Source organism: Leopardus geoffroyi, chromosome C3 (assembly GCF_018350155.1).
Source record: "Leopardus geoffroyi isolate Oge1 chromosome C3, O.geoffroyi_Oge1_pat1.0, whole genome shotgun sequence".
In the NCBI taxonomy this organism is placed as follows: domain Eukaryota; kingdom Metazoa; phylum Chordata; class Mammalia; order Carnivora; family Felidae; genus Leopardus; species Leopardus geoffroyi.
This window is the reverse complement of record NC_059338.1, coordinates 10,275,303-10,293,273: the sequence shown is the minus strand read 5'-3', so window position 1 is coordinate 10,293,273 and position 17,971 is coordinate 10,275,303. Positions and strand designations below refer to the sequence as shown.

At 41.7% G+C, this 17,971-nt stretch overlaps 1 protein-coding gene across 6 annotated transcripts in view; it reads right to left on the bottom strand.

The window, feature by feature from the left end:
* Nucleotides 1-4,096: 4,096 nt before the first annotated feature.
* The window catches only part of TAF1A (TATA-box binding protein associated factor, RNA polymerase I subunit A), a 38,217-nt gene continuing 24,342 nt past the window's right edge, over nt 4,097-17,971 (bottom strand). For 2 of the 6 annotated variants that reach the window (XM_045455696.1, XM_045455692.1), the window contains 4 exons: nt 16,570-16,636; nt 15,632-15,755; nt 14,417-14,571; nt 11,119-11,599 (listed from right to left, as the gene is read on the bottom strand). In XM_045455696.1, the coding sequence (XP_045311652.1) occupies nt 11,487-11,599; nt 14,417-14,571; nt 15,632-15,755; nt 16,570-16,636 (459 nt within the window). In that variant the 3' untranslated portion in view covers nt 11,119-11,486. Of the gene's footprint in view, nt 4,172-11,118; nt 11,600-12,658; nt 14,332-14,416; nt 14,572-15,631; nt 15,756-16,569; nt 16,637-17,971 lie in introns of those variants that run through there. The other 4 variants (XM_045455697.1, XM_045455698.1, XM_045455693.1 and 1 more) reach the window with 3 other exon arrangements.

Genomic DNA, 17,971 nt, shown 5'->3' with positions numbered 1-17,971 from the left:
GCTCAGAGCCTGGAGCCTGTTTCCGATTCTGTGTCTCCCTCTCTCTCTGCCCCTCCCCCGTTCATGCTCTGTCTTTCTCTGTCTCAAAAATAAATAAACGTTAAAAAAAAAAATTAATAAAAAAAAAAAAAGAATGTGTTTTGTTTCATACATGTTCTTGGCACATGACAGGCCTTTGATAAATATTTCTTAAATGACTGAAGGACATGGAGTCCCAAACTCACACGACCCCAAACCCAGACAGAGGCATGAACCGGGGCACAAGCCTGCAGAGGCATTAGGTTCTGAGTTCACTTTCCTTCTGGTACTTTCCACGATTCTCCACTATCCTGCAATTTCCTCACTGGTAAAAAACTGCGCTTTGAAATGCAGATGAAATCAAAGACTTTTCTTGGCCTGGATCCACTTCTATGGAGGGATCCCACTCACCACTCCAAACAGCCTTTCCAGGATGTCAAGAGGGGATGAGCCTCAGTCTAACGGGTGTGTGTTCACAATGCTGTGGATTGTGAAGGCCCAAAATGGCATTTAAAATACAAACACACTACATTTCGGGGCACCTGGGTGGCTCAGTTGGTTAAGCATCCAACTTCGGCTCAGGACATGATCTCGAGGTTCGTGAGTTCGAGCCCCACGTCGGGCTTGTGCTGACAGCTCGGAGCCTGGAGCCTGCTCCGGATTCTGTGTCTCCCTCTCTGTCTGCTTCTCCCCTGTTCATGCTCTGTCTCTCTCTCTCTCAAAAATAAATAAACATTAAAAAAATAATAAATAAAATACATAAAAATAAAATACAAACACACGACATCTCTATAAGTAAGGGACAATTCAGGAGGGAGTGGTTAAGAATCATCAACAACACACCCCTGCTTTCCTGTCTGTACTGTTCAAGAGCATCCCTAGTTGAATGCTGCTTTTTAAAACATAATACAGGGGCGCCTGGGTGGCTCAGTCAGTTAAGCGGCCGACTTCAGCCAGGTCACGATCTCGCGGTCCGGGAGTTCGAGCCCCGCGTCGGGCTCTGGGCTGATGGCTCAGAGCCTGGAGCCGGTTTCAGATTCTGTGTCTCCCTCTCTCTGACCCTCCCCTGTTCATGCTCTGTCTCTCTCTGTCTCAAAAATAAATAAAACGTTAAAAAAAAATTAAAAAAAAAAAAAATAAAACATAATACAGGATCCTTGATTCATTGATGACTGTACTGTTTCCATGGGGTTGTTTGCTGAGAGGTTAGACAATGTCACCCTTCTGGAAGCCTTGGGTGGGAGGAGTAAAAAACACATGGACCGATTTCAGCCAGGGGATTCACACACCATGCCTTCTCAGAAATGGGAGGTAACAGTCTGACCCCACGAGGAGTAGGAATGAGTACATTCTCTCTTTCCACGTGGGACCTGAGAGTACTTCTGGATCTTTTATTGACATTTATGTCTCAGTTTTCCCTTTGCCACAAAAAAAAAAAAAAAAAAAAAAAAAAAAACAACTGAGTTTAAAAGGAATGCCTCCTGCTTGGAAAATAATTCTTTTTTTAAAAAAATGAGAGAGGGGCGCCTGGGTGGCGCAGTCGGTTAAGCGTCCGACTTCAGCCAGGTCACGATCTCGCGGTCCGTGAGTTCGAGCCCCGCGTCGGGCTCTGGGCTGATGGCTCAGAGCCTGGAGCCTGTTTCCGATTCTGTGTCTCCCTCTCTCGCTGCCCCTCCCCCGTTCATGCTCTGTCTCTCTCTGTCCCAAAAATAAAATAAACGTTGAAAAAAAAATTAAAAAAAAATAAAAAAAATAAAAAAAATAAAAAAAATAAAAAAATGAGAGAGAGAGAGAGAGAGAAAGAGATCATGAGTGGGGGAGGGCCGAGAGAGAGGAGACAGAGAATCCCATGCAGCAGGCTCTGTACTGTCAGCACCGAGCCCGACTCCGAGGTGGAACTCACGAACTGTGAGGTCATGACCTGAGTTGAAATCAAGAGTTGGACACTTAATCACTGAGCCACCCAGGCGCCCTGGAAAATAATGCTTAATGGCTGTGTTTACAGAATTATAGCACAGTATTAAAAAAAAAAAAAAAAAAAAAAAAACAGAAAACACAAAAACAAGGTGCTTGGGTGGCTCAGTCAGTTAAGCATCTGACTTCAGCTCGGGTCATGACCTCATAGTTCGTGAGTTCGAGCCCCGCATGACACTCTGTGCTGACAGCATAGAGCCTGCTTGGGATTCTCTCTCTCCCTCTCTGCCCCTCCCCCACTTGCTCACACTCTCTCAAAATAAACAAACTTATATTTTTAAAAAACAAGAAAACAGGGGCGCCTGGGTGGCTCAGTCAGTTAAGCGTCCGACTTCAGCCAGGTCACGATCTCGCAGTCCGTGAGTTTCGGGCCCCGCGTCAGGCCCTGGGCTGATGGCTCAGAGCCTGGAGCCTGCTTCAGATTCTGTGTCTCCCTCTCTCTGCCCCTCCCCTGTTCATGCTCTGTCTCTCTCTGTCTCAAAAATAAATAAACGTTAAAAAAAATAATAATTAAAAAAAAAAAAAACAAGAAAACAAAAAACCTTGGACATAATAATTCCTATCTACCCAGGACATGTAAATCCAAATCAGATCTTACTGTTTTGGGCAAAGATGGATTTCAAAATTGGCAGGGAGAGATTGGCTAGCAGGTCCCATCAGACACAGTGACAGCACAAATTTCTGATTATTAAAAGATGCAACATTTCAGATGGGACTACATAACATTTTAGACATAATAACATAATACAGGTGATTATATAACTATACAGTTACTAATTTCACCATAGATATTTATCATCATGCACAAAGCATGATACTGAAAGAGAAACATTTAACAGAAAATGGATGCACGAAATAAACTTTTTCAAGGAGTTTATGCTCTGAGAAGAAAGGCTAAATAAGAGTCCAAATAATCCTAGGCAGATGATATTCAGACAACAATAAGGAAGGAACAAAATGCCCGTAGGAATCCCAAGGAAGGAGAGGGGGCATCAGACTGGAGTGGCTAAGAAAATCCTAATGAAGATGGAACGGAGTATTCAGATGAAGTCCAGGTGGAGAAGAAGAGAAAACCAAGTTTTGACTGTTAGGTGAGCTTAGGAGAAAAAAATCTACAACTGCAAGCTGGGACCAGATTGTGTAGCAAAATCACTTTAGCTCCAACCTTGGAGGCAAACAGAACATTTTTAAAAATATTGTTATTCGTCAGCTAGGGTTGCTGTAACAAAGTATCACAAACTGGGCGGCCTGAACCACAGAAATGTATTGTCTCACACTTCTGAAGGCTGGAGGATGAGGTCAAGCTGTCAGCAGGGCTGGTTTTTCTCTGGGCTGTGAAGAATTTGTTTACAGGCAATCTTATACCCTTGGCTCGAGGATACATCACCCCAATTTCTGTCTTTGTGTTCACATGGCATTCTCTGGGTGCATGTCTGGGTCCAAATGTTCCCCTTTTTATGAGGAAACCAGTCATTTTGGATTAGATCCACCCCAACGACCTTATTTTAACTTGATTATCTCTGTAAAGACCCGATCTCCAAACAAGGCCACATTCTGAAGGATTGGGGGTTAGGACTTGACCATATCCTTTTGGGGATACACGATTCAACCAATAACAGCCACACACACACACACACACACACACACACACACACACACACACTTTCATATAGCAAGTGACTTTCTTTTTTTTAAGTTTATTTTTTTAGTAATCTCTACACCCAATGTGAGGCTCAAACTCATGACCCTGAGATCAAGAGTTGCGTTTAAAAAAGTCATATCGAGAGGTTCAGGTCTGGTGTTCATTCTAGCATCATGTCATGGAACAGAAAAGAAAAAAATAGAAAAGGAAATGCTCTAGGGGCACTCTAGGGGCACTCTAGGGGCACCTGGGTGGCTTGGTCGGTTAAGCGTCTGACTCTTGAATTTCGGCTCAGGTCATGATCTCTTTGTGAGTTTGAGCCCTGCATCAGGCTCTGCACTGGTGGCACAGAGCCTGCTTGGGATTCTCTCTCTCCCTCTCTCTCTCTACCCCTCTCCCGCTTGTCCCCTCTCTCTCTAAAATAAATAAACTTTAAAAAAAAAAAAAAACAGATGTTCTAGCCAGTACCTTGTCATGTAACTTCGTTTTCTCTCGAAGTTTATCTGTCTTCACAGCCACAGCCTAACTGCCTTCTCACTGTATGAAAACGAACAGGTGTGTTTGAGATTAAGGAAAGTATTAATAACTCTTCATTTGTATTATGCATTACAGTTCACAAAGTATTGTCTCCCACTTCATCTCATCTGATCGTCACAAAAATTCTGAGGTTAGCAGGGGAGATACTCTATCACGAACGTATAGACAAGGGAATTAAGTCTCAGCGAGGTTCCATGAAATACTTAGGGTCCTGCTTTGGGTGAATGGAGAGGATGGCAGTAAAATTTAGGTGTTCTGAATTACAGCCCAGATCTTGTTCATTCCTTTATGATGATGTATCAAAACATGAAAAGTATAGCAATCACTTTAACTTGTTTTCTTCACTTAGAAAAATCTGTGTCAGACGCAGCCTGCCAATTAAGGAGTATATTGACTGAATGAAGATCCAGGCGCGTCGATAAGAAAGTGTGAATTCTTGGTATAGGCATAATAGGAGGTAATAAACAAACAACGGACAGTGGTGTCTCTCATCGTGGGGCTGACAAGGCAGAAACAAATTCAAGATCTGCCTCTAGGGGCGCCTGGGTGGCTCAGTCGGTTAAGTGGCTGACTTCAGCTCAGGTCATGATCTCGCGGTCCGTGGGTTCGAGCCCTGTGTCGGGCTCTGTGCTGACAGCTCAGAGCCTGGAGCCTGCTTCAGATTCTGTGTCTCCCTCTTTCTCTGACCCTCCCCTGTTCATGCTCTGTCTCTCTCTGTCCCAAAAATAAATAAACGTTGGGAAAAAAATAAATAAATAAATAAATAAATAAATAAATAAATAAATGTTAAAAAAAAAAAAAAAAAGATCTGCCTCTATTCACTGAGTTAAAGGCTACATCCATATCTACATGGATCACATACAGACGGGTCTTTGTAGGACTGAATAGGAGTGGACTTTTATCTGGTGCCTGATTGTTTCTTTTGGAGCATGAATCTTGGATGGAGGAAGAGTTTCAAATATATTAATTTTTAAAAAATTAACTTATTCAGAAGATACTAGTCCTAGGATTTGCAAGCCACATCCATCAAGGGTCTGCTTATTTCCTTTTGAAATATTTAAAATATATTCCTTTTTGGGGCACCTGGGTGGCTCAGTTGGTTGAGCGTCTGACTTCGGCTCAGGTCACGATTTCGCGTTCTGTGGGTTTGAGCCCCGTGTCGGGCTCTGTGCTGACAGCTCGGAGCCTGGAGCCTGCTTCAGATTCTGTGTCTCCCTCGCTCTCTGCCCCTTCCCTGCTCATGCTCGGTCTCTCTCTGTCTCTCAAAAATGAATAAACATTAAAAGAAACAAAATTTAAAATATATTCCTCTTTATATTTTTATTTTATGTATTCTTTTTACTTTAGAGAGAGTGTATGTGGGTGAGAGGGGTAGAGGAAGAGAGAGAATCTTAAGCAGTCTCCATGCTCAGCTTGGAACCTGATGCAGGGCTTGATCCTATGACCTGAGCTGAAATCAAGAGTTGGACACTGAACCAACTGAGCCACCCAGGTACCCCTAAAATATAAATACTCTAATGCAATCCAGCAGATAAAGCCCTTGTGCTATAAATATGGATAAATAACTAGACCCCAAAAGGCTACACTTACTCCTTCATTAAAGAATGGTTGGCCTGGTTTTGTGTTCATTTTTTTGGTTTAATTTCCTTTGTTGTTGTTGTTGTTCATAATAATAAATGTTACCACTTATTGAGAAAACCAGTGCACCAAGACTCATGCTAAGCACTTTCTGCCTTTCTCAGATCACCCTGTTTTACAGAATAAACCTGAGGCTCAGTTAGGTGAGGTGCTTGGTTGAATCCAGACTTTCTGATTCCATAAAGCTAGTTGATTTTTTGGTTTTGTTTCTTTTTGGTAACAATGTCACTGATAAAATTCACACGCCATACAATTCACTCGTTCAAAGTGCACAATTAAATGCTTTTTAGTATATTCGCAGAGTGAATTCTGCAACCATGATCCCAAAGGAACCCTGTACCCACCCCTCCAGCTATCACTTCCGCCTCATCTTCTCATCCACCCCCCTCTCCTCGCCCTAGGCAATCACTAGTCTACTTTCTCCATTTCTGTGGACTTGCTTACTCTGGACATTTCGTATAAATGGAATCAGATATTGTAGGGTCCTTTCCATTTTTTACAGTAGCCCCAAGTGCACAAAATGGGATAAACCACAACCCGTGGCTCATCATGCACTGTCAATATTAGTCCACGGAGAGCCTGCCACTTAATTAAAAAACTAGACTATTAACAATAATTTACGCCCCTTAATGATGAGCTTTTCCTCCATCCTTTCCCTCTGCCCTCCCATTCAGAGGTAACCACTCTGCATGGGAGTTTTGTTTATCATTCTCTTGTTTTTCGGTTTTTGTTTTTTATATGTAGCTTCATCACAAGCTATATACATTTATAAGCATTTTAGTCCTTAGTTGCACTTTAGAGTTTGAACTCTATGTAGTCATGGAGTCGTACACAGGGACACGTTTCTTTCACTCAGTATGTTATGGGGTTCCCTCTACATTGGTGTATAAATCTACAGTTTATTCATTTTTCCTTGTGCGACTATCACAATTTATCTGCTCTCATGCCACTAAGCATTTGTGGGTTTTTTCTAGTATTCCCAGTCTGTTGGTGCACACGTACAAGCATTTCTCGAGTAAACACTCAAGAATAGTATTGGTAAATGGTACCAAAAAAACCCAACCCATTTCTTGTATTTTATTCCCCATCATCTGAATTTTTGCTAACTGAGTGGGTCTGAACTGGAATTCCACTATGCTCTTGATTTGCATTTCTCGGACTTAGGTGTTTGTGGTCCAAGTTTACCTTCTGTGAAATACTTGTTCATGTGTTTTGTCCATTTTTTTCTATTGGGCTCTTTCTCCTGTTCTTATTGATCTGAATTTATTTTAATCCTGTCAGTTTATGTGTTGCAAATACTTTTTTAAGATTTTATTTATTATTTTTTCATTATTTTCTAAATATTTTTTATGTTTATTTATTTTGAGAGAGAGAGAGAGAGAGAGACAGCACGAGCAAGAGGGCAGAGAGAGGAGAGAGAGAATCCCAAGCAGGCTCCATGCTGTCAGCACACAGCCCAGTGCAGGGCTCGATCTTGAGAACACCCAAACAACTGGGCCACACAGGTACCCCTTTAACATTTTATTTTTCAGTAATCTCTGCACCCAGTGTAGAACTCGAACTCACAACCCCGAGATCAAGAGTCACATACTCTACCAACTGAGCCACCCAGATGCCCCACAAATCTCTTAACAGACTACATTTAATTTTCTTAAAGGTATCATTTGATAGGCAAAAGGTCCTAATTTTAGTTTAGTTATTTTGCCTGTCATCTAATCTAGATCAACTATATGAAAAACTGTTTCTCAGGCAGTGGACAACAGACAGCACAAGACTGGGATTACCGAAGAAGTGGAACTCATAAACTAAGTTCTACACAGTCTGACTTCTCCACCTTGGAACAACCTCTCCCGAACAGAGCACTGGGCCGGAGTCCCAAGCAAAGCACGACAGTCCCGCTAAGCCAGTGAGCCAGAGATCAGAGTTGGGGGCAGCTGAGCAAGGAGGGAACTGTGCGGTGGACTGCGTATCCTCAAAAGTGTGTGAAGCCCTTGAGTCTGTAGTTGATGGCTGCACTGTCCATAGACGGAAAGATGGGTGTATTATAGCAGAAAGCATGAACTCAACTATTGCACAATTTCTGTATTTCAGAGGCTTTTAAGAGAAAACAAGACTTTAAATTATCTTTATTTAGTTCCTGTTATCTGCTCTCTAAAATCGTCATGATGGGTGTTCACTTAAGATTTGTTAAGTATTGGGGTGCCTGGGTGGCTGTCGGTTGAGCTTCCAACTTCAGCTCAGGTCACGATCTCACGGTTTGTGAGTTCGAGCCCCGCGTCAGGCTCTGTGCTGACAGCTCTGAGCCTGGAGCCTGCTTCAGATTCCGTGTCTCCTTCTCTCTCTGCCTCTCCCCTGCTTGTGCTCTGTCTCTCAAAAACCAAAAATAAATTTAAAAAAATAAAAATAAAAGATTTGTTAAGTATTCATTATTATCCTAGGCATTGGTTGTATTTTTCATTCTTCATAGCAATCCAGTGAGAGAAATCCTACGATCTCTCAACTACAGGTAAAGAAACTATGAAAGCTCAGTAATTTGTCCAAGAAGTCACAGAACTACCTAATGATAAACCCAGAAGTCAAACCTAAGTCTCCCGAGGCCCCTACCCTGGGCACAGGAGCCCCAAGATACTATTTCCTATGCAACGGGCAGACTAGGTCAATAGCTTTCATGAATTTCCATTCAGTTCTACTTAATATTTATTTTTTTAATGTTTATTTATATTTATTTTCGAGGGTAGGGAGGGGTGGAAACAGAATGAGAGACCATTCCAAGCAGGCTCCGCATTGTCAGCACAGAGCCCTATGCGGGGCTCAAACTCACAAACCATGAGATCATGACCTGAGCTGGAATCAAGAATCGAACGCTAAACTGACCGAGCCATCCAGGTGCCCCTTCTATTCAATATTTAATGCGCTAGAAATTCTGTTGAGGGTTGCCGATAAAAGATTATTAAGTTCAGATAATGTACTATTAAGAAGGACAGGGACGCCTGGGTGGCTCAGTCGGTTAAACGTCCAACTTTGGCTCAGGTGATGATCTCACAGTTCGTGAGTTCAAGCCCCATGTCGGGCTCTGTGCTGACAGCTCAGAGCCTGGAGCCTGCTTTGGATTCTGTGTCCACCACCCCACCCGGCCTCTCCCCTGTTCGCGCTCTGTCTCTCTCTCTCTCTGTCAAAAATTAACTAAATGTTAATTTAAAAAATGTACAAAGATAACATAACAATGTGATGATTTGAGAAGAGGCTGTGAGGGACCAGTGAGGACACAGAGGGGAGATCGACCTACCAAGCCCGGCAGAGGATAGGCTTTGCTGGAGCTGCTAGGCTCTGGGCTGCGAATCCCTTCTACTCTTTTCCTTGCTGCCTAGCTCAGGGCTCTGCGGGTCACAAACACTGACGGAACTGGGAGGCAGTACACGCAGCACAGATAGAGCGCATGCTCTCTGGAACCACAGTGGTCAGGTTAGGGTCCTGGTGCCACCATCTATGAGCTGTGACTTTGTGCAAGTCCCTTAACCTCTGAGACCCCCCTTCCTTCCTGGGTAAAACAGGAATAACTCGTAAGATTGTGGGGACAGGAAGACATCATGTAAAGCCCAAAGTGCTTGATAAATTTTAGCCATTATTATTCATGAAACTGACTATAGTGGACCTAAAAATCACAGTAGATTCACACCGCTCTTACTGCATCGTGCAATATGATCATTGGGTATGAAAACCCTAGCAAGTTAAGCTCTGTGTGGAAACCAAGAACCAAGTCTACTTGTTTCTCTTGCATTCCTACCTCCATTTGCCAGAGATCATGAGAACCCGTAAATCCTACTTAACAGCTTTTGACTAAAGTTTCAGAGAGGAGATGCCCTGACGATCTCGGCCTGAGCTTTGAGACCTTGCCCATGTCATCCGGGCATTTTGTTCCTGTAGGGCTGACCTTCCACAGAAGGGTGGGTCTCGGGGCGCCTGGGTGGCGCAGTCGGTTAAGCGTCCAACTTCAGCCAGGTCACGATCTCGCGGTCCGTGAGTTCGAGCCCCGCGTCAGGCTCTGGGCTGATGGCTCAGAGCCTGGAGCCTGTTTCCGATTCTGTGTCTCCCTCTCTCTCTGCCCCTCCCCCGTTCATGCTCTGTCTCTCTCTGTCCCAAAAATAAATAAATGTTGAAAAAAAAAAAATATTAAAAAAAAAAAAAAAAAAAAAGAAGGGTGGGTCTCCAACCCACTCGCCAGCCCCCAGCAGTAAAGCTGGTCCTACACATGTGGTCGCTTGAACTTGGTTTATGTTGGTCTGTGGGGCACCTACGTATTTCACATGTATATTATAAGGATGAGTATTTATTGAGTCATCTTACTAAGTATAAAATATTGAACCAAGTTACCGACAAAGGATAATTTGTGCTATTTTCTTGCAGATGGTTTAAATTTTCTTTTTAATTTTTTTTTAATGTTTGTTTTTGTGAGAGAGAGAGAGAGAGAGAGAGAGAGAGAGAGAGAATGTGGACACACAAGTGGGGGAGGGGCAGAGAGAGCGAGACACAGAATCTGATGCAGGCTCCAGGCTCCGGGCTATCAGCACAGAGCCTGATGCAGTGCTTGAACTCATGAACCATGAGATCATGACCTGAGCTGAAGTCACACACTTAACTGACTGAGCTACCCAGGAGACCCTTGCAGATGGTTTAAAGCCAGTGGGGAAAATGTGAGCTTTGCCATCTAAATACTGGGCTTGTTCTAAAGTTAGTGAGCCTTCACGGAACTCAAATACAAGTTATCCGAACCGTAAATGTGTAAGAGCTGAGACAGTTTCGAAGAAGCACTCACTCTACCAGTTACCACAACATATTACATAAAGCGCCAGCTCCTATTCCAGGAACGCTGTTCTTGGCTTCTGAGCCAAGCTTTCCCATTGGGCTGTGTGACCCTGGGATACCATCTCACTGGCAGATTCTTCTCCACTGTCCAGCTGCCTACTGCCACATCCCCGTTTCCAAGAGAAAGGTAAGGGACACAGGAGTTCCAAAGCATGTCTCAGATTGCTGTGCTTGGCAAAACAACAACAGACTAGAGCCCTTTGAAGTCAGGCCAACCCTCTACCCGCTCTGACCCAAATTAGTCTTCTAGAGTCAAAGGTAGCTCTCTTGTCAGAAGGTCACTGAGCCCCAAGCCCCCATGTCTTAATACCCCCAAAACAAAGAGAATTCCTTTCCTAAATCCTTCTCTGTTTCCAAAATTCCTCAAGAGAACTCATGACCAATATATTCCTTATGATGGTAAACTTAATGTGGATCGTTTAGAAACTCCAAGAATAGAAATCCACTTAACAACACTGCAAGTTATGTTTTATTATACAACAGTCAGAAGGAAATTATCTGCAGACAGCAATAACTGCCGTAGACCTGTATTCTCTAATGAAACAAATATATTTCTTATTTGAAGGTTTATTTCTTAATAAATATTATATTTAATGGTACAAAAAAGAAAAATATGCTATTTACAAAGAACAAAAGCAGCGAGGTTGTTTCTTTTTTAGCTATAATTACAATAAAAGAAAATACAGAAATATAGAAAATATAGAAAAATATAAAAATATAAACTACATCATAGATACGCCAATTAAATACATTCAGTAACACCTACCGAGCTACTATTCTGTAGCTACTCATCTTAAATAACTAATATTCAGTATCAGAGTCCTGGATTTACAATACTGTGTTTTTTCACAGATTTCCTTATCCGCCTTATTTTTTTCCTTAAGACTTGATGATCTTGTTTGCAAATATACCGAAAGTATCTACAACCTACAACAAAAAAAACAAACGAAGCAAAATCAACAAAGAGTTTTAATACTTATCAAATTCTTCAAGTATATTTCCACATTTTGAAAATTTTGCTTCAACTCTGGCATCCTAACGATTATGAAAATAAGATGGATTTGTATTATCTACACCAAGGTATCCTGAGCACATTCGAAGAGCTATCACCAGTGAAACGCACACTTTCTACATATGAAAACGTTTCTGATTGCTTGCTAATTAAAGCACATACTTTAGCTGGTTCCACCCTGCCTCCCAAGCCCCAGTTAAGGTGATATGCATATTATACATATATTCACATATTAAATGAGACTTTGTCCAAAGCAAATTACTACAAATTCCCTTTCAATGTCAGCTTGTAAAACAGCGGAAGAGGCATCTGTAACAATACAAAGGTTCTCTGTAAGAAAACCTTGATGTGAAGGATTAAAATAAACTCCTCACAGGTCAGAAGAGATGAGAACTTAGCCAGCCATTCTAGCCATCCAGAGAGCAGCTGGATGGTGATGGGGCAGCTCTGACAAAGGTCTTTTCACAGTCTTACAATGCCATGGGTTCACTGGTCAAGTATTTCAAACATGAATCAAATTTCTATTAAAAAAAACTAGACTGGGTGTGTCTGGATGAACGTCTAAATCTTGATTTCAGCTCAGGTCATGATCCCAGGGTTGTGGGATTGAGCTCCACACTGGGGTGGAGCCTGCTTGGGATTCATTCATTCATTCATTCTTTCTCTTTCTTTTCTTTTCTCTCTCTCTCTCTCTCTCTCTCTCTCTCTCTCGTTCTCTCTCCCTCTTTTTCTCTCTCTCTCCCTCTCTCCCTCAGCCCCTCTCCTCGACTCACGCTTTCTCTTCAAAAAAATAAATAAAAATGTAAACTGGGTATTTTAAGAGATTTTTTTAGGGGCACCTGGGTGGCGCAGTTGGGTTAAGCGTCTGACTCTTGATCTCGGCTCAGGTCATGACCTCACAGTTCATGAGTTCAAGACCCGTGTCAGGCTACGCATTGTCAGTGCAGAGCCTGCTTGGTATTCTCTCTCTCCTCTCTCTCTGCCCCTCCCCGACTCCCTTCCTCTCTCTCTCTCAAAATAAATAAACCTTAAAGAAGAGAATTTTTTTTATATTTGATGAGTGAGACCATAAATCACATAAGAACTAATTTCATTATAGTCTCACCATACATTCATCTTCTCTGGGAAATTGCTAGGATATATACTGTACCTACAGTAACCATTATTCCTGAAATAGTACGCCAGAATTACTAACGTTTTATTAGCTAGAAAGCAGTGCTGTGATGTTAATGTAATAATCTGTATTTCCAAACACATCTACCACTTTAGCAAAAACAAAATACTTTGTACACAGATTTCTGCTTCCATCTAGAATATAGACAGAAAGAACTCTGATCTCACCCTAACACAGAGAAAAAGCCAAATAACCTACAAACTCCTTCCTCCCCCAGAAGACGTATAGTCACAAGGACAAAGGGCCTGGCTTGCCTTACCAGAGCATGGGAGGAAGGGCAGCTACCAGACCCCGCTCTCAGCATGAAGTAAAGGCAGATCGTGACCAGAATTTGAATCCTGTGATAGAATGGGGATAACCAGAGCACGGACAAAACCCAGCTCAACTCCTGAACAGACTGACTCAACCCCCACACTAACACCGGAAAAAAGAAATGTATCCATTTTCAGGCAAGATTATGCTTGATATTCACAGAGCACTTTTGAATTTATAAAGCACTTTGATGTGACGCTCACTTGATGCTTACAACAATCCCGTAGGCAGCATGGACAGGTGTTAGGAAGCCTACTCAGAGAGAGGGTCCCAAAGGTTAACTGTTTGATCTAAGTGACAGGAAAAGGTGACAGACTGGAAAATCAGTCCAGACTTGGCTCAAACACAGACACCTTTAGATATCTGTACTAGATGCCTCTACGCTCATAAGGAAGTAGAAATCTCAGTCTGAATCACATTTCTGTTCCTTGGCATCAGTGTGTTAAGAGAGAAATCTTACAGTTGTTTTCCTATTTATTTGTCCTTTTCCTCTTAGGAACCAGCATTTCATTAACCCTTGTAATCATCTGAAACACTCACTGAGAATACTAATTCCAAAATAAAACCAACGATCTCACAACCGAGCTGAAGAACCTCTTTAGGATACTCTGAACTCTCTAGCAACAGACTGCTTACTCATGGACACGGGTGACACTCTCTTTTTCTCTGACCTACAGTTTCCCTGCTCCATTGGCACCGAGCGCTGAGAGTTTTAACAGCCAGCATGTTCCACGAAGAAAAGATCAATTTCCCTTTCTTTAAGAGGATTTTTAAATAAGTTAATAGGAGGTATACTCTTTTTACGGGAGAAATGTTCCCTCCGAACCTGAACAGATAAGTAAGTATAATGCGGAGCTATTATCAAACAATAAGGTCAGCAAAGAATCTTTTTCTATTTCTAATACTGTCAAGTGGACAATGTCAGTAAACTTTCTATGCGGTTGTTGTGGAAACAGTCTGCATCCTCTATCTTAATTGGCCCCTAAAGATACGCAAATTACAGCATAAAAAGCAAGCACCGCAATCAACAAGATGAAATCAGTTTCCAGTCCACAGACAGTCCTTACAAGCAGATCACCTGGCCCCACCTCAACGTTCATTTTTCCATTCACCAGTTATCCTCTCCAGCATCTAATGTCCTTGGGCACTGTACCAAGTAAGCTGTGACACGAGTGAATGGTCACACTTTGTCATTTCAAAATCGTCCAAAAGCTACGTCTACATAAGAAGAAAAAAAACCCCATACCTTTTCCTAACAGTATTCCAGCTACCAAAGCCTTCTCACAAGCCAAAGCTTTATCCTCTTTCCAATCGCTTTTTGCCCAAAAGGAGCTGAAGTGAAAGCTAGGCCACCAGGTTTTCCTGGAGTTCCACTCTTCTTGGACCCAGGCAGGGTGGTTCCTGGAAAAGAAAAATATCAAAAGAGAAGGTCAGTGATGGAGATGGACCTATAATGGCAGAATATGAACTTAAGAAGAGTCTGTGGAAGGGAGCCTGGGTGGCTCAGTCGGTTAAGTATCTGACTTCAGCTCAGGTCATGATCTCATGGCTCGTGGGTTCCAGCCCCGCGTTGGGCTCTGCACTGACAGCATGGCACCTTCTTGGCATTCTCTCTTTCTCTCTCTCTGCCCTGCCATGACTTGCACGTGCTCTCTCAAAAATAAATAAATAAACACTTTTAAAAAATGACAAGGGCCACTCCTTCTTTTCTCAAAATGGTATTATGATCAGAGGGATAGTTTTAGATATCCAGCTCACAATGGACTTAAAACATCTGCTGTATGGATAACTGACGATGATCTTATGAGGCCCTAAAAAGCCCCACAAAAAATTATTGAAAACCAGCTGGGAGAAAAGCAGTTTCCATGTGATCTTACAAGATGATGACACACAGATCACCAAGAGCTTTACAAACAGCCTGGCGGAGAGTGGGGACGACCCCTTTTTGTCATCATTTCCAACTTGAAAATACGCACATTCTTTAGTACTGCAGTGGTAAGGTACAGTACTTATTTGGACACAATAAAAGAAATCTTTTTTTCTTTTAATGTTTATTTGTGAGACAGAGAGAGAGAGACAGAGCATGAGTGGGGGAGGGGCAGAGAGAGAGGGAGACACAGAATTCAAAGCAGGCTCCAGGCTCTGAGCTGTCAGCACAGAGCCCAATGTGGGACTCAAACCCATGAACCATGAGATCATGACCTGAGCCAAAGTTGGACGCTTAACCGACTGAGCCACCCAGGTGTCCCCATAAAAAAATCTTCATAGAATTTTTGTATGTTTTACCTGTGACCTTATTTCCTTGCTTCTGATGTACCCAGAAGAAACAACTGAAGACACAATTCAAGAAATCAAAAAACATAAGCAAAGAATGATATTTAAACATTGACAGACATCAGCTACAATACTGGGAAATTTTACTGATGCTGAGCCAGTAATAAATACTGCTTCTTTTACTTACCCCATTAAAGTCTGTCTCAGATATTTTGCCAAATATTTCCAAGCAGTTATATTTTTAGTGCATCCAGCAAAATCTAAGACTCCAAATAATACTTCCAGCCCAAGTTTATGGTGGTCTTTTTTTTCTGCAATGGTCACAACAATTAGAGTTTACACAAGATACTGAAGTGCACAAAGCTAAAAATATATATTCAGTTGATAAAATATTACTGAATTGTAAGCCTTCTAGTTTGGTTGACAGTTTAAAATAATTCATTCTGTTCATATTCTCCTGTGATAAATCTGAAATATTCAATAATTCACTAATTTCGTCTTTGCTAATGAAGTCAGAGTGGTGAGTCTGATTTCTAAATGAGCTATACTTTACTGAGAACATTAAAGCGCCTGCCCGATGTAGGCATTTTATATATGTTCTCTTCTAACAGGAGAGGGACTGACACAGTCCCAGTACCTATTGGACTTAAGCTGATTTCCTTCTATGAAGAAGTTATGTTCTGGGGCGCCTGGCTGGCTCAGCTGGTGGACTGCATGACTCTTGATCTCAGGGCCGTGAGGTCAAGCCCCATGCTGGGCATGGAACCTACTTAAAAAAAAAACGTTCTTTTCTATACCGAGCTGAAATGCAACAGAGATTAAATGAGGTGAATTATATTGAAGCCATTTCTCTTGTGCTACATATTGCCTCATATTCTACAGCAGGGGTCAGAAAACTTTTCCTAATAAAGGGACAGTAAATATTTAAGCTTTGTGAATGATATGGTCTATGCCACAACTACACAGCTCTGCTGTTGTAGTGCAAAAGCAGCCACAGACAACACATAAGTGCTCCAAAAGAACCTGATTTATAAAAACAGATTAGGGGTGGATTTGGCCCATGGGCCATAGTTTGCTAGTCTACAGCTTATCTGCACATGGAGCTACAAAATAAAAATTATTTACCTGATTTTCTCAGTAACCTATGGAATTCTAACATGAGTTTATGAGATGGTACAATCTGATACAAAATCTGGAAGAAAAAAATAATCTTGTAAATTTTACACGTGATAACAGCATTCCTCAAATTTCAGCTTAGTTTCAAATAAGGTCCTTATTGCCTAATATGCCCTCAGTAAATGAATCAAGGATTTAAAACATGTTTTGCTCTTGTCCAGTTTCAATTTGGGTATAGAAAAGTGTTCTATGTAAAGCTATTTTTAAAAATCCCTGTCGGGGCGCCTGGGTGGCTCAGGTGGTTAAGCGTCCAACTTCGGCTCAGGTTATGATTTCGCAGTTCGTGAGTTTGAGCCCTGCACTGGGCTCTGCTGACAGTTCAGAGCCTGGAGGCTGTTTCAGATTCTGTGTCTCCCTCTCTGTCTGCCCCTCCCCCACTCACACTCTGTCTCTCTCTCTCTCTCTCTCTCAAAAATAAATACACGTTAAAAAATTTTTTTAATAAAAATTTTTAAAAAAATAATAAAAATTCATTTAAAATGGTCTATTCTATGTTATACATATTTTACCATTAAAAAAAATTTTTAAGCAATGTCCTATACAGTAACAACCCCAAACATGAAACAGGGATAAATTTAACAAAATATATACAATAAAAACTATAAAACATTTCATAGGGAAACAGAAGACTTAAATGAATGGGAAGACATATGATGTTCACAATTTGGCAACCTCCATACTGTGAAAATGTAAATTTTCTCAGAATTGATCATTAGATTGAAAATCCCAGCAAGACAATTTCTAGCACTAGACAAGCTGATTTAAAAATGTATATGGAGGGGCGCCTGGGCAACTCATTTGGTTGAGCATCCGACTCTTGGTCTCGGCTCAGATCATGATCTCACAGTTTGTGGGACTGAGCCCTGTGTTGGGCTCTGCACTGAGGAGCCTGCTTAGGATTCTCTCTCTCTCTCTCTCTCTCTCTCTCTCTCTCTCTCTCTCTGCCCCTCCCCTGCTCATGGTATCTTTCTCTCTCAAAAAAAAAAAAAAAAAAAAAAAAAGCATTAAAAAAAAAAAAATGTATATGGAAAGGGGAGCCTAGGTGGCTTAGTCAGTTGAGTGTCCGAATCTTGGTTTCAGCTTGTCATGATCCCAGGGTTATGGGATCGAGCCCGTGTTAGGCTCTGTGCTGAGCATGAAGCCTGCTTGGAATTCTCTCTTTCTCTTTCTCTCTCTCTCTCTCTCTCTCTCTCTCTCTCCCCCCCTTCTCTCTCCAACTCATGCTCTCTCTCTCTCTAAAGAAATAAAAATAAAATACTTATAAAGAAGTATATGGAAAGTCAAAGAACCTAGAAAAACAATTTTGAGAAAGGACAAATTTATATGACTGTCATGACACAGACTCACATAA